General features: G+C 47.1%; 1 protein-coding gene across 12 annotated transcripts in view; it reads right to left on the minus strand.

Annotated features, from left to right (window-relative positions):
* The window catches only part of PLPP4 (phospholipid phosphatase 4), a 438,966-nt gene that overhangs the window by 69,560 nt on the left and 353,715 nt on the right, over positions 1–15,691 (minus strand). For 9 of the 12 annotated variants that reach the window (XM_081535748.1, XM_081535768.1, XM_081535824.1 and 6 more), the window contains 2 exons: positions 10,659–10,767; positions 2,548–2,638 (listed from right to left, as the gene is read on the minus strand). In XM_081535748.1, coding sequence (XP_081391874.1) covers positions 2,548–2,638; positions 10,659–10,767 — 200 coding nt within the window. Of the gene's footprint in view, positions 1–2,547; positions 2,639–7,380; positions 7,500–10,658; positions 10,768–15,691 lie in introns of those variants that run through there. The other 3 variants (XM_081535843.1, XM_081535832.1, XM_081535853.1) reach the window with 2 other exon arrangements.

Raw genomic sequence — 15,691 nt, forward strand, 5'->3', positions numbered from 1 at the left:
CAGACTGTGTTCTGATAAAGAAATGCAAAGCAATGTGTCATGTGAGTTGCCCTCCAAGTGGCCTGTATTGAGGGCACTCCTGCTTACAAGCACCCCCAGAGGATTAGAAGGCTTTTGTTGCTGTCACTTTTGTTGTTGTTGGGAATTCAATGTCGCAGTCCTTCCAAAACAGCGTTCGCTATTATATAGACTTGACCATTCTGCAGCCAAATCCCTGGGTGGGGCAAGCCTTAGTTGCACACGAACAGATGCACAAAGTGGGCTGCTGTGGACATGCAGCCAAGGGGCGTTCTTAGGGTCCAGGTCTGTTGAAGATGCCTGGGTAAAGAAGGGACTTCAGACCAATCCACCCTTACTGAGAAAGTCCTGAATTCCAGATATTGGAGAAAAAGCTACACCTAGTTTTCTGTCCTTGGTTTTGAAAGCTCACTCCCTCCAACCCCTTCCAAGCCTTCCTAAAAGTGGCAATCTTTTTAAATTGTGTAAAAAGGGAGCTTCTTCATCATTTTTACAAGGCAGCCTCTCATTTATTTAGGCAAACAGAACATCCAGTTAACTCCACCTTCTCTCTTAACATATAGGAGGCCAGGTATGGTGTACAATTATGAAATGTCATCCTAAGGGAGATTTAGCTGAGACTGAAAAGGTGTAGAGAAAGTAACTGTAAGCTCCTCAAGGCCATAACAATATCCCAGTTTCAAAAGCAGCCAATGAATTATAACTGTAACCATGAAAGATAGTTCCTACCCACAGCCAAATGTCTTGGGACTCAGTGTCAGGGGAGCAGCTATAATAACAAGTGAGGCAAAAAGATTTCCAGGTCAACTGAGAGGGGCTCCCAATGGGACATTTGGGGACCACAGTGATATCTGTCCAAACGCTGTCCCAGCTGCTTGAGCCCAAGAGGGAGGGCATCCACACCGTTCCTGGAAAACCTGACCTTTCCACCACCTCAGCTGAAGAGACAGAGACCATGTGATGACCAGAGCCTCAAACCACAGGTGAGCAGCCTGGGGAACACACCTGTCTTCAAGCAGAGCATCCACAGGCTGGCCAGAGACTTGGGACTTTTGCATCCAGGCTTGAGATTTGAGTCAAGTCCAGAGTCTCCACCTGGGAAGTCTGGACCACAAGATGCAGTGACACTTGGAGGTGGCACTGGAGCTGGGCAGCCCTGCAGGCGTGGGGCAGGGGCACCCACCACTGCAAGCCCAAGCCTCACACAGACCAAGATGCAGGCAGCAGACACGACGTCCTCACAGGAGACTGAAGCAGGGAATCAGAAGAGAGGAAGGGCGCATCACAGAGAGGAGGGGTCAAGAGGCAACAGGGGCACCTCCACCCCTCAGGGACTGGATCCCTATTCCATCCCCACGAGGGTTTCCCCCTGATTCTTGAAGGTCTGTACGAATGCTTGTTATATAGTCCTATAACCAAAACTCTAATTTATTTGATCCAATTTAAGAGGAATTCTGTTCTTTTCAACTACACAGAGTCTAACCAAAGCCTGGCTATGTAAGAAACGGTCCCGGTCCTTCCACTGCTCTGCACACCCTAGAACTCACACCCACTCTCCTTCCCTTACAAAGAACAGGGAAGACCGTATGTTTTTCATTTCCTCAAAGCCCAGTAATTAACAAACATCATCTTTAGTGAAGAATCTCATATTTCCAGATTTACTACCTTACTGAATAGTGAGCCTACACAACACACCAACAACATAATGTGTGGGAGGGTTTGGATAATGTCAAGGCGTCATGTCAGAAAATAAACCCAATTCAGTTTTCCTGATGATCAAAAAGCTAAAACCCTGGCTTCTGGGGAGTTTATTTTGCTAAACAAGCCAAATAGTTTTGCTTTCTCTTCATGCTGTCATTTACTTTGTCTTTTGATTAATATGTAGATCAGAAAAAAATGAATTTAACCCTAAAAAATATCAAACTCCTGTCACACGCAGATATGGCTTAGCTTAGGGAGAATTTATAAGCATCGTGTCATACTCAATGGTAAAGATTGTAGCATTCTTTACATAATAACAACTGATTTTCTGCCAAAATGTCCCCACACTGGAGATGAGTTATGGAGCTTGTTTCCAATTTACATTACATTTTACATCTGCTTTTCCACATTTTTGCTTCTAGTCAATGGTGACTGGTCAAGGAGTCTATGGTCGATATCTGAATTGCCCCAAACAGGGGCCTGTTAGCCACAAATGCAGTGTTGGACAGTCAGTGGTGACCAAGTTTCAGATTCACTTTGCCTTACAGCCGAGAGCTGTCCTTCCAGTTTGCTTAGAAGCACAGAGCTCGGGTGAGGAGCCTGACATGCATTTTCAGCACAAGGGACAGCGGCGATGGGCTGGCCGGCAGATGAGCTAGTTACCATGCATTGGCTCTTTAAAAGGGCTAAACGTTTACCTTGTCTTGTGTCTACCAAGCTTAATTTGACCAAGAGAAAAATCAGTTGAGTGCAACTGAGATTTTTGAAATCTGGTAATCTAATCAAGTTCAGCCCCATCCCCTAAAGCAGGAACTGGGAATACTCTACCTAGGAAGGCTTCCTTAATTTCAGTCTTGTCTGTCCGCCGGATAATTTTCACCACACAAATAACAGCCAGAGGTGTGAGGAAAGAAATTGCCTGGAAGAAACAACAAATAATCCCTTATGAAGGCAGTAGTTTGCTATCAGAGAGCAGATTGATAATTAGTTCCAGTTAGCTTCGTTTGGACTCACTAGTTGAATGACCTCACTGAACTTCTGACCTCACACTAAGGATTTATATCTATACTGAGAGACTCCACAGACTTGAAAAATCAGAGGTCTGATTATGGGTTATAATTGATTTGTAATTGCTGGGAGTCACATTTAAAGTGGTGGCTTTTTAAACAGAAAAGAAGAGTCTATAATTACAGTGACATCTTTGCCAGTAACCCTCCTCCCATCCTCCCCTGCAGGGGGGTGGAAGAACCCTTGGCCTCCCATCCCCAGCACTCTGACAACATGGGAGCACGTGGGATTTGCTTAGAGTCTATTGATTCGTTCCCCTTTGGTATTCTTTGGTTGAATATTCATTTCAGCTGCAAAGCAGAGGTTAATCCCTTCACATGAAGTCTCTCCTCTTCTGTTCCTCCATCCCCTTCCCTCCCCTAGACCAAAGCACTCAGGAGTACAGTGTGCACTTAACAAATCAAGCTGGTGGGATTCAGATGCAAACAACTCTTATCACTGAAACTTCTGTGAGGCAGGAGCTATGTTTGGGTACCATCCAGTACTGGAATCTCTTCAGTCTCTTCAGCAGGCTTTGTGACAATCTTTGCCAGGCTCGGGGACTATGTGATGTGCCCAAGGACACACATCTGGGAAATAGCAAGATGGGCTTCAGAGGCCAGGTTTTCTGCCTCCCATATCTAGTCTTTACTCAGCATTCTATAATTAGTACGCTTTTTTTTTTTTTTTTTCAACATTCCAACGATCAAGAGAAAGGTATTAGATTGGCCAAAAAGTTCATTCATTTGGGGTTTTCATCCTATCTTACCGAAAAACCTGAACGAACTTTTTGGCATACAATATTTGTGTTACTTCCTTATGATTATAACGTCTCAGGATAACAATCAAAAGGGATTAAATATCTCACAAATCTACAGCTGGGCTCACAGACGATGGTCGGAGGAGTGGGCGTGGGAGATGGCAACTATTAACCAACAGTGTTCACAATTTGGGAAGTCTCCACCTGGGCTCTAATCAATGTTGCTTTTTGGAAAGAGGGCTTGCTAACAGGACTAAGGCATGGCTGGAAGACACTTTCCTTAAAAAAAAAAAAAAAACAGAATTCCTCCAAATGCACACAGTCTATCAAAATAATTGGAGATGCCCTGCAGATGTGCAAGAGCCAGACCGCGAGAGCTCAGAGCATCTTGGGGACTCCTCTTTGGGAGCAATATTCACAGACAGTTCATGAAACAGGAGAAAACCCTTCTCCTTACAGGCTGGTTTCTTCCTGACCACAAATGGTAGTAACCAGCTTGATGAGCCTCCTTACTGGCCATGGCCCTGAATGACTTAACATCAGTAAGTCCTGTCGCCATGGAGGGTGTTCAGAAGTGTGTGGCCCAGGTCTCAGGGGCGCTGCACCGAAGGAGATTCAGAACTGGATCAGAGAAGCAGAGGATTTACCCGGGGTGACTGAAAAAGGCAAAACTCACTCGTGAGGGAAGAGTTCCAGCAAGACTGTGAGTCTCCAACAGTGCCTGGGTGGCTCTCACACCTGCAAGCATTTGTTACAAGTCTGCATCCCTCAGACCCTCTTATAGGACAGGTCTGGAATCGACATTGTGTAACAAGCATCTCAAATGACTCTAGTGACTGAGAAACACTGCATCAGTTCTGATTCACGCATTCAGTGTTTAGAGAGTGATGGCTGAAGCCCCAGCTTACCTAAGTCCAAAGTTAAGCTTACGGTCGAAGAAGTCCTGGACTTTTGGTTTCCTCTCACTTTGGGCACTACAGACCAGCCACTGCCCTCAAAGAGGAGAGAGCAGCCCACTGAACAGTGGACAGTACTGTTCACCAACAGTCAAACCATAAATATGAGAACAATAGTGAACTGAAGATGTTCTGTGTGCTGTGCTTAGCTGCTCAGTCATGTCTGACCCTTTGAGACCCCATGGATTGTAGCCCTCCAGGCTCCTCTATCCATGGGGATTCTCCATTCTGGTGGAAGTAAAGATAGCTTTCCTCTTCTTGGGCTCTAAAATCACTGTGAATGGTGACTGCAGTCATGAAATCAGAAGATGTTTGGTTCCTGGCAGGAAAGCTATGACAAACCTAGACAGTGTGTTGAAAAGCAGAGACATTACTCTGCCGACAAAGGTCCACATAAACAAGGCTATGGTCTTCCCAGTGGTCATGTACAGTTGTGAGAGCTGGACCATAAAGAAGGCAGAGTGCTGAAGAATTAATGCCTTCGAACTGTGGTGCTGGAGAAGACTCCTGAGGGTCCCTTGGACAGCAAGGACCTCAAACCAGCCAATCTTAAGGGAAATCAACATTGAATACTTGTTGGAAGGACTGATGCTAAAGCTGAAACTCCAGTATATTGGTCACCTGATGCGAACAGCTGACTCACTGAAAAAGTCCCTGATGCTGGGAAAGATTGAGAGGAGAAGGAGAAGACAGTGTCAGAGGATGAGATGGCTGGATAGCATCACCAAAGCAATGGACATGAACTTGGAAAACTCTGGGAGATGTGAGGGACAGGGAGGCCTGGCATGCTGCAGTCCATGGGGTCGCAAAGAGTTGGACATGACTAGACAACTGAACAACAATACACACACACACACACACACACACACACACACATATATATACACACACACATATGCTATTGGTGGCTTCTCTGGTGGCTCAGCTGGTAAAGAATCTACCTGCAATGCAGGAGATCCAGGTTCAGTCCCTGGGTTGGGAAGATTCCCTGGAGAAAGGAATGGCTACCCACTCCAGTATTCTTGCCTGGAGAATCCCGTGGACAGATTAGCCTGGTGGGCTTGAGTCCCTGGCGTCACAAAGAGTCAGATAAGACTGAGCGACTAAGTGTCTTAGCACACATATGCTATTAATATAAGACAATCCCAGAAGGCATAGTCTAAGGTTAGACAGAATTGGAACCCCAGAGAAAATATGATTTGGGAAGACTTTCCCTCCAAGGTTCCAGAGGCTGCCTGCAGGGGATGACCCTGAGCTGGACTGTTCTGACCAAACAGGAGATGGGGCTCTGTGAGGAAGCCCCATGGTTCCAACCAGGAGTGGGAGCTGGAGAATGCAAGGGCCATACCTTGTGCATCCACCAATGAAACCAACACAGGACATGCCGTCCGTACCCCATCCCTGGATGCTGATATAAGGCACTGTGTTGCCAAGATGCTCCTGGGAACCCACCAAGCGTGACACCAGACACAAAGCTTGTCTTCAGGGAAGGGCATGAGTGGCCAACAACTTTTAACCACCAAAGGGGTTGAAGCCCAGGCACCTGATACTAGGATGGTTTAGCCACAGAAGAGCTTGTCACTGGGGGTTAGTCACATCAGACAAAACAATGGGCCCAAAGTGACTGAATTTTCAGCCTCCGACAGAAAGGTGTGTGTGCTGCATGATGCTTCTAACTCAAGACACACGGCCACCTGGGAAAGGCCCTGAGGTGGGCAAACAATCACAGCCTGTCACAGAGCTGGGAGCGAAGACTTGTCAAAAGTGTCTAAAACTAAACTATCACGAGCCTCCTCCTCACAAACTGATTTTATTTTTGTCTTCTTAGAAGCATCCTTTACAGAATAGAAGCTCCTGTTATTAAATCAACACAATACCGGTAATATGCTACGGAAGTAAATCTTCTGGACACGTCACGGCCAGAGGAAAAAGACTGACCTTAGGCAAAGGATAGGTCTTGGGCAGATTTTTTTAAGTCAAGTTAAGAAATTGAGAAACACCTCCTCTTCCTTCAGGTCCCTGAATCTTGCCTGTCCTTCGAGGGTTTTTCTGTGATGCTGAACGGTCTGACTTGTGTTCATGTCTCTGTTCCCACTAGACTAGAAACCATACCTACTCAGCTCTGCACCTCCACTACCTACCACCGTGCTTGGTTCTAGGAAGGTGCTTCATAACTTTCTGTTGAATTAAGCAATAATTAACTAACTTGAAGTTGTCCACACTCTGCCTATATCCTTGCCTCCCGCTGCTCCCTTCACCATGCAGTACTCCAAGCAAACTCCCATTCTTGAGGCCCCCTTGGCCTGGATCCGCCGTGTCTGCTCCTTGACACCTGCTCTTCTATGTGTGACAGGCTGCACTCACCACCTGTCCACCTCCCTTCGACTCCCCAGGAGGCAGCACAGCTGAATGGCTCCAAGAGTGTCTGCACTCTGATCAGCAGTGTTCAGACCCTGGTCCAGCCACTGACAGTTGTAAACCTGGGATAAGCTGTTTAATCTCATGACAGTTTCATTTTCTCTACTGAAATGATGGGATCACAAAAGTGCCAACCTCAAAGGATTCTGAGAGAATTCAGTGAGATGCTATTTGTAAAGTGATGAGCACAGTTACTATAGTCAAGAGATGCTAGCTGCTGTTGTTACTACCATGGTGATGAGAAGGACAATGATGAGGATGGGGATGAAGGTCTGTAAAAGTGCACCTGAGACTCTCCTCCACTCTTTCTCAGATTCCACTTTGCTTCAGGGTACCATCGCCCCCACGAGCCTGCAGGGGTCAAGTCTAATTTGACTTCACACCACCTGCAATTCCTATGGCTTTCCTCACCCTGGAAGTGTTCTCTGGACACACAAAGACACCACAGGCAACAATACAGAGGGTACTGAAAAGCAATACCGAATATCAGCTGAGTAGTCTTCCTACACCAAAAAGCAGGCTTTCAAAGATGCGCTGATATACTCCACATGTTCAGAAAGGAAGCATGACCTCTTCTGAATAAGGAAGCAGCTGATAGCCTGTTAACATTTAACAGCAAATGTTAAAGTCAAGACCCAGTATGTGAGAAAAGAGTTCTCAGCCTTCCTCTCTGGTCCAGAGGAGCCCAGGGGAATCAAGGGAAACAAGCTCTTGGAATCACATGGTCCAACCACATCCAAGTTTCATACAGATACACTCACCTTAGCTGATGGTGCCAAAGACAGAGAAAATGCCAGGCAGTGGCTTCCAGGTGATGTCATTACTATTTACTCCTTACTTAATTCCCTAACCTTCTGATAATATTTTTGTAACATTTGACCAAGTAGCTCTTTTAAAACAGACTTGCACACAAATAAGCATAACTCCAGAGACACTGATTTTGCAAAGAAACCTGGATTCATAGCAGCTGCCTTTAAAAAACACTTTGGTTATTAGAAAGTTAGCAAGTTTGTCTTTAGATTAAAACATTCTAGACAAAAATAGAGGAGACCCCAGGATTATTTATGTGTTAAATAATGAAACTGGAGCTTTCTAAGGAAGCCAAGCGATTTTTCAAAAACACTGAAAATATGTTGTCTTATACATTCTTTTAGAAACGTCACATGGTTTGTAGAGATCAAAAGCAGACAAATGATATCTTGTATTAAACTCTCAATAAAACCCAGGAGAACAAATCTAATTTATGTGGTGACAAAGCATTTTTCATCTTGCGTTGCACATATTCTAAATGTATCTACTGCTTTCCTTGTATTATGGAATCACACTAAATCTTGCGACCAAATGAATGAAATTCATCAACAACTATTAACAAAACAAAAGGTTGAACTTATTTCATTAGGAGATTAGAGGGTATGAATCGGTGTTTGTGGCTGAAAACCCTTTTGCTCTCTGAGAATCGCAGCACTGAATGAATAACTCCTTCACTGTCTCCTTGCCTCCCCTGCCAACACGCAAACGTGCCCCATCCTATTTGTGTCTGCAGCCAGGATATTTGTGGCATTTGTATCTAGACTTCAAAACAATCCATTGTTCATAAATCTAGGACACAGCCACAGATTCATCACAACATCCCATATGAACAGTCATCTCCAAATTGGGTTTTACAGCACATAAAATGGGAAATCTTTGAAAATGGGGATAAGTGATAAACAGAAGCTCCTCCTACTAAAACCATGGGGTAAACTAGTGAGACACATGCTAGTTACTTTATTTGTAGGATTTATGGAAGATGTGAGTTGGAACAGAAATGGAAAAAAAAAATCTGATTCTAATACACAGATGTAAGACAATGCCCAACTCATAAGAACATTATTCAATTTCCCTGATATTTACAAAAATCTGGTTTACTTTCCAGCAGGAAGGTAATTATGAAAAAGCAATAAAAATAAGACTGTGATGTTCACGTAGTGTTCTGGACACTTGGGGATGTCTGCAGACACAAAGATCTTTCCAATCACTGATGAACAAGATTTCCTCCCCAAATCAGAGGGATTTCTTTCAAAGTGCAAAATATCCCACGTCTGCTCTATAAAAGCTCTGGAACACGCACTTGAGTTCCCAGAGACAGGACACATGATGGCTGGTCAATAGGCAAAAGCTTTGAGCTAAAGCGTTGCCCATCCAAAAGCTACATTCTTGTTCTGTAACAAGACGGAGCTGCAATATTTCTTCTGCCACAGAAAGGCCTTAAAGCAATTCTCTAGGAGCTGGTGAGCCTTAGCAAGGAGTCCTGAACACTCAGCTCCAGACTGCAGGGCAACCTCCTGGCTGAGAGCGGGGCTCAGAGCTGGTTGCTCGGGTGCGAATCTGGGCTCTCCCACTCTTTAGCTTGTGTGGCTTTGGGCAAGCTCTCTCATCTCTCTGGGATGCCGGTCTGCAGCTGCAAAATTCAGACAATAATGACATCTTCCTCACTGGGAAACAGTTAGTTCAGTTCAGTCGCTCAGTCGTGTCCGACTCTTTGTGACCCCATGGACTGCAGCACGCCAGGCCTCCTGTCCATCACCAACTCCTGGAGTTTACTCAAACTCATGTCCATTGAGTTGGTGATGCCATCCAACCATCTCATCTTCTGTCGTCCCCTTCTCCTCTCACCCTCAATCAAAGTGGGTCTAAATGAGATAATCCTTCCTAAGCTTTCAGCAAGGGACCAGCACATAGTAGTGTTAGCTGCTCAGTCGTGTCCCACTCTTTATGACGCCATGAACTATAGCCCGCCAGGCTCCTCCATCCATAGGATTCTCCAGGCAAGACTACTGGAGTTGCCATTCCCTTCTCCAGGGGATCTTCTCGGCCCAGGGATCAAACCCGGGGCTCCTGCTTTGCAGGTGGATTCTTTACCACCCGAGCCACCAGGAAAGCCCATAGTAGGGGAAGTGTAAAAGGCTGTAATCAACATGGGGCAGAATGAAGAGGTAAAAATAATCCCAATATATCCACCAATTATTTGGGTGTTCGTCCATTTATCCTAGGATCAGAGATGCTATCCAGAGTTGAGTCACACACAGTGGTCTCATCACTGGTTAACTGACCAGCCAAGCCCAGAAAAGTGGCTAACAGAGCAGCTTAATGGTGTCTGAGCATGGCTAAATCAAGGTCTACTTTAAAAGAAGACGGAGCAGGCAACTCTGTTCACTAGTTTCTCATCTTATTTTACTCTGCTGCTGCTAAGTCGCTTCAGTCGTGTCCGACTTGTGCAACCCCGTAGACGGCAGCCTACCAGGCTCCTCCATCCCTGGGATTCTCCAGGCAAGAACACTGGAGTGGGTTGCCATTGCCTTCTCCAATGCATGAAAGTGAAAAGTGAAAGTGAAGTCGCTCAGTCATGTCTGACTCTTTGCGACCCCGTGGACTAGAGCCCACCAGGCTCCTCCGTCCATGGGATTCTCCAGGCAAGAGTACTGGAGTGGGGTGCCATTGCCTTCTCCACTTATTCTATTCTAAGTATTTGGAAACAGTTCAGGTTTAGCTCAAGTAAGCAGGGCCCATCTTTTCCAAAGCCTCAGGCAATTGCTTCTCACAAGACCAAGCGGCGAACCATCCTGATCTGGAGTTGAATTTTAATTTGTCGGGCCGCTTGCTTCTGTTCTTTAGGCTGCTCGCCGTCATCAGCAGGGGGTGGAAAAACAGAAATGAAAACCCATGTGGCTCACACTCGGGGGAGTGGTCCCATCAACCATGAAATCACCAGTACTTACAAACATGAGGCGGGTGGGTATGTTGTCTGACTGCACCAGAGGATTCTTATAGAGCCAGATCTCTTCTGGCTGGATGACTCTCTGGAAGGGATCCAAAAATTCTGTAAAACTGAAACAAAACAAAGAGGCGTGAGGGCTCAGAGTGGACGAACTGGTCCCTGGGGAGGGGAGGACAGGCTGCCCAGCTGATGGGTCTCAGCCAGCTCCAACTGGGGAAAGATGGAAGAATCACCAAGACTGTAGGGTCTTTTGTCACCACCAGCCTGCTAGGACCAACAGCGGGCATAAGAGAAGAGCTGAGAGCCGGACACACAAAGACCCTAAGAACTTGGGGATCCAAAGTGAACTGGGAGTTGAAGTCCAGAATGGTGGCTTGGACTGGGGCAAGGCCAGGCCAGCAGCCGTCTCTGGGGACAAAATGATCTTGAGTTGGAGAGAAGGGGATGGAGCAGTGGGCAGGACTAGAGAAAAGAACCCACAGTGTTCCTCCTCCACGTTACTCCAGATGGTGCCCCTCCACCATCACCACCACCAAGGGAGCGGAATGAGAGAAAGAAGCTTCCAGAAAAGGGAAGGCTGGGACAGGAGAGACAGCAGAGGAGAGGAAAGAAGGAAGGAAGCGGGAGGGGGGTTGGGGGCTGCTGTTAAAGAACCAGAAAGCTCTAAGCCTCCACCTCCCGACCCCTCTCTCACCCTGGGAACCCGCAACACCCAGGTAGATGAAAAGAATCACCATCAGGAGAAAACCTGCAGGGAAGAACAACAGAGATGGCAGGTTTGTTTAGCCAGCTTTCAGCCCTTGGACCCCCTCCCAGCTCTCCAGCCCAGTTCTCCACCTGGTGAATCTGGTTCAGGGTGGCTTCAGATGTGGCCAGGTGAGTCAGGGCTTGAGTGCCAGACTGAGGAATCTGGCTTTTGAACCAAGGAGGAATTTGGCAGAAAAGCATGGAAGGAAATGAACAATGGTGAAGACGGAGCACTGGAGCAGAACAGAGGAGGGAGGCAGAGACAGTGAGGAGGTGAGGGCAGCTGTCCCAGCAAGAGATGCCTGCAGAGAGAAGCAAAAGGCAGGACTGAAAATGGAAGAACATGCACAGGCAGGGGTAGGGGTGATGGTCAGAGCTGATGCCAAGGGCTTGGGCTTGGGCTCTCAGGAAGTGGGGTACCACTGCCAAGATGAGGAGGAGGGGAGTTGGGGGACGGGAGTTGGAGGTCAGCAGTCGTCTCATCTAGGAGACCACCCAGGTGACCAACAGTCCCGGTTTGCCCAGGACTCTCATGGGCTTCCGTCATAGCTTAGTCGGTAAAGAATCTGCCTGCAATGCAGGAGACCCCAGTTCAATTCCTGGATCAGGAAGATCCCCTGGAGAAGGGATAGGCTACCCACTCCAGTATTCTTGGGCTTCCCTTGTGGCTCAGCTGATAAAGAATCTACCTGCAATGAGGGAGACCTGGGTTGGGAAGATCCCCTGGAGAAGGGAAAGGCTACCCATTCTAGTATTCTGGCCTGGAGAATTCCATGGACTGTATAGTCCATGAGGTCACAAAGAGTCGGACATGACTGAGCAACTTTCACTTTCACTCCTGGTTTTAGCACTGAAAGTCCTATATCCCAGGAAAACCCCCAATCTCAGGAAAAAAAAACCTAGATGGTGGGTCATCTTAAAGCCATTCTAGCCCCAAGACAGAGTCAGCGGTCTGAGAGTCCTGGTTTCTACCCTAGACTTGGAGCTTTGTATGAACATTAGTCTGTATGTCCAGCTACATTGGGAGGGTGTGGAGGGTGGAGTCACTCTCCAGGGTTATGTCCTCAGAGTCCAGCAGGGTGGAATTCTCAGTGACTCTCCAGTGACTGCAGAATCTACTGTCTGTTCCAGACTATGAACAGCTGCTACTGTTAAAAAAAAAAATACCCTCGGTCTGATCAGCCTCACACTGAATTCTATCATATATATATAATGTACATATACATATATATATATATATATATATATGACCTAAAATTCAGCCTGTCTTTTGTGTCTCTATATACACGTCCCTCCCTCTCTCTGTCTCCCTCTGTTCCTCTCCTCCCCTCTCTCTCCTCACAACTGAGGTTTTTCAAGTCATAAAACTCTGTCCTTCTGTCCGTGTATTTATGAAATTTCAAGAAGAAAGTAGTGCTGGCCCCTGACTGTTTCACTCAGCACTCAGCCCAGAACATATCTACTATAGGATCTTACTGCAATGTCCTGAGACCCCTGCATTGATGTGTAAGGTAATTTCTGCTAACAGCCCTCCAAGCCTCCTCCAAGACACAAGGGTGCATGCCATCTGGGTGCTAAGAAACCTGCTTTCCGCCCGAGTCCACCATTAAGCTGCTCCTGGCCTCAAAACAACCCACTTCTCACTGGGCAACATGCGTGCATGAGTGCATGCGTGCTAAGTCGCTTCAGTCATGTCCGACTTTTTGTGACCCCATAGACTGCAGCCCACCAGGCTCCTCTGTCCATGGGATTTCCCAGGTAAGAATACTGGAGCGGGTTGCCATTCCCTTCTCCAGGGGATCTTCCCAATCCAGTGACTAAATCTTGTCTCTTAGTCTCCTGCATTGACAGGTGGGTTCTTTATCACTAGCACCACTTGGGAAGCCCCCTGCAACATGGGAGGTTAGGTTAGGTCAGCGGTGACAAATGAAGAAGGGTTAGAACCTCTGGAGACCCCCTACCCCAGACCTACAGCCTTGGTATGGACTGGGCCTGGTATGTGAATTTTAAAATATTCCCCAGGTGATTCTGAAGGACCCAGCACTAAACAAGAAAATTCTCCAAGATTCCCAGAACCCTTGTCCACAAGGAGAGAAGACTTAGGAATTTAGCTCTATATATTAACAATTCTTCCATCTGCTGAAGGACAGGCACTGGAGTCAGTCTCATCCAAGTTCAAATCCCACCCCCTGCTGTGTGGGTCTTAGTGAGTTCATTAACATCTCTGAGCCTCAGTCCTCCCATCTGTAAAATGGGCACACCTTCAAGAGTGGAAATAAAGCTTAAATGAATGAATATAAAGTACCTAATAGAGCACAAATAGAAACCAGCATTTTGTCACTCTATCATTGTACTCTAGCCTTCAATTGCAAGGTTTTACTAGATAGTTTTCTAGTAAAAAAACTGTTTTCTAGACAGTTTCCAGGCTTTTTTTCAGGGGTGGGGGCGGATTTCATTTTGCAACAACCTACTCACTGCACTTGGGTATTTTAAAAACATTTTAAATAAAACTAAGTAAAAAGAATTTTATTTGCAAGTTATTTTTAAGAATATGTTGGCTTCCCTGGTGACTCAGATGGTAAAGAATCTGCCTGCAATGTGGGAGCCCTGGGTTCGATCCCTGGGCTGGGAAGATCCCCTGGAAGAGGGCATGGCGGCCCACTCCAGTTCTTGGCTGGAGAATTTCATGGACAGAGGAGCCTGGTGGGCTACAGTCCATGGGGTAACAAAAGAGTTAGCCACGACGGAGTGACTAACACTTTAAGAATATACTTATGAAACCTAAAGCTTCCAGAACACTCCAATTACTCTGGATGCATAACAAATTACCCCCAAACTTAATGTCTTAAACCACTCATTTTCTTTTGCTCATGATTTTGTGGATCTGGAAATCGAGATGGGTCCAGCTAGGCAGAGCTCACTTCACGTGGTCACAGAAGTTAGACATCAGCTGGGACTGCGTCACCTGAAGGCTTGATCAGGCTGGACATCAGGATGGTCCCTTACATGGGTGCTGGCTGTCAACTAGGAGCTCAGCTGGTACCGCCACCTGGAGCACCACATACATGTCTCCAGCTGACAAACTCAGCATAGTCAGAATTTTTCATGGCTGCTGGCTTCCTCTGGAACGCAGGTCTCAGGAAGTCCAGGCAGAAGCTGAATGGCTTTTCTGACCCAGCCTCCGAAGTTCTGTAGCATTACTGGGTTACAGAACGTCAGCCCCGATTCAAGACAGGGGAGCTGACTCCACCTCTTAGCAGTGGTGTGGCAGAGTCCCATCATAGAAAAGCAGGTAGGATGAGAGATAGGGCCACAGCCACCTTTCAAATACAATCTGTCACCCGTAGGCTGTCATCGTTACAATGGTCTTGCAGTCCCTACTCTCAGAGACTCCAGAACTCTGATTCCCATTTCCTCTGCACACAGCTGGCCACAGGGCCAAGGAGCTGGCACGCCGCTGAGCACGGTCCTTCCTCATCTCGTCTGTTGCCCAGGGGACACTATCCTCATGGCGATCTTTTAAAGCCTCGTGCACCCAGCCTTTCACAGGACTCCTCACCCCACCCTGAGTGGCTGCAGCCAGAACACATCTGTCAAGCAAATTGTATCCTCAGGGAGCAGCACAACAGGCAAGATAGATGTCCCTTCTCCCCGCACACCAGCCACTGGCGTCTGCCTCCGAGAATCCAGACAGTGAGGCAGCTACACAGAGGACAGGACGTGAGTCTCAAAATGCAGATGGGAGCAGAAGTGGGCATACAGTAGGATGGAAAGCTCTGGAAACGTGAAAGGGTGCCTCCAAGAGAGGGCATGCCAGGCCTGGAAACATCCTTCCAGGAACTCTTTGTAAAGTGGTTTGGAAACCAGGAAATGGAAACCTTGCTTCCAGGGGAGGAATTCAGGCATGGGAGCCAACTGCCTGCTCAGCAGGGCTCACTACGCACTGAGGACCTGCCCTTGGCCCCCCACCAGCATGAACGATCAGGGCTTCCCAAACAAGAATGTGCCAGAGACCTCTTGGGGACTGCTGATACAGCAGGTCCAGGGCTGGCATCTCCAGCAAGCTCTCCGAGGATGCTGATGCTGCTGGTCTATGGACCAGAACTAGAGTCACAAGAGGCCAGTGCATCAGCATCACCTAGGACGGAGCTGTTAAAAATACAGAAACTGGACTTCCCTGGTGGCTCGGCGGTAAGGAGTCCGCCTGCCAATGCAGGAGGCATGGGTTTGATCCCTGGTCCGGGAATATCCTACATGTCGTGAAGCAACTAAGCCCGTATGCTACAA

This window comes from Giraffa tippelskirchi, chromosome 2, assembly GCF_054371585.1.
Source record: "Giraffa tippelskirchi isolate mGirTip1 chromosome 2, T2T-mGirTip1v1.2.pri, whole genome shotgun sequence".
Taxonomy (NCBI): Eukaryota; Metazoa; Chordata; class Mammalia; order Artiodactyla; family Giraffidae; genus Giraffa; species Giraffa tippelskirchi.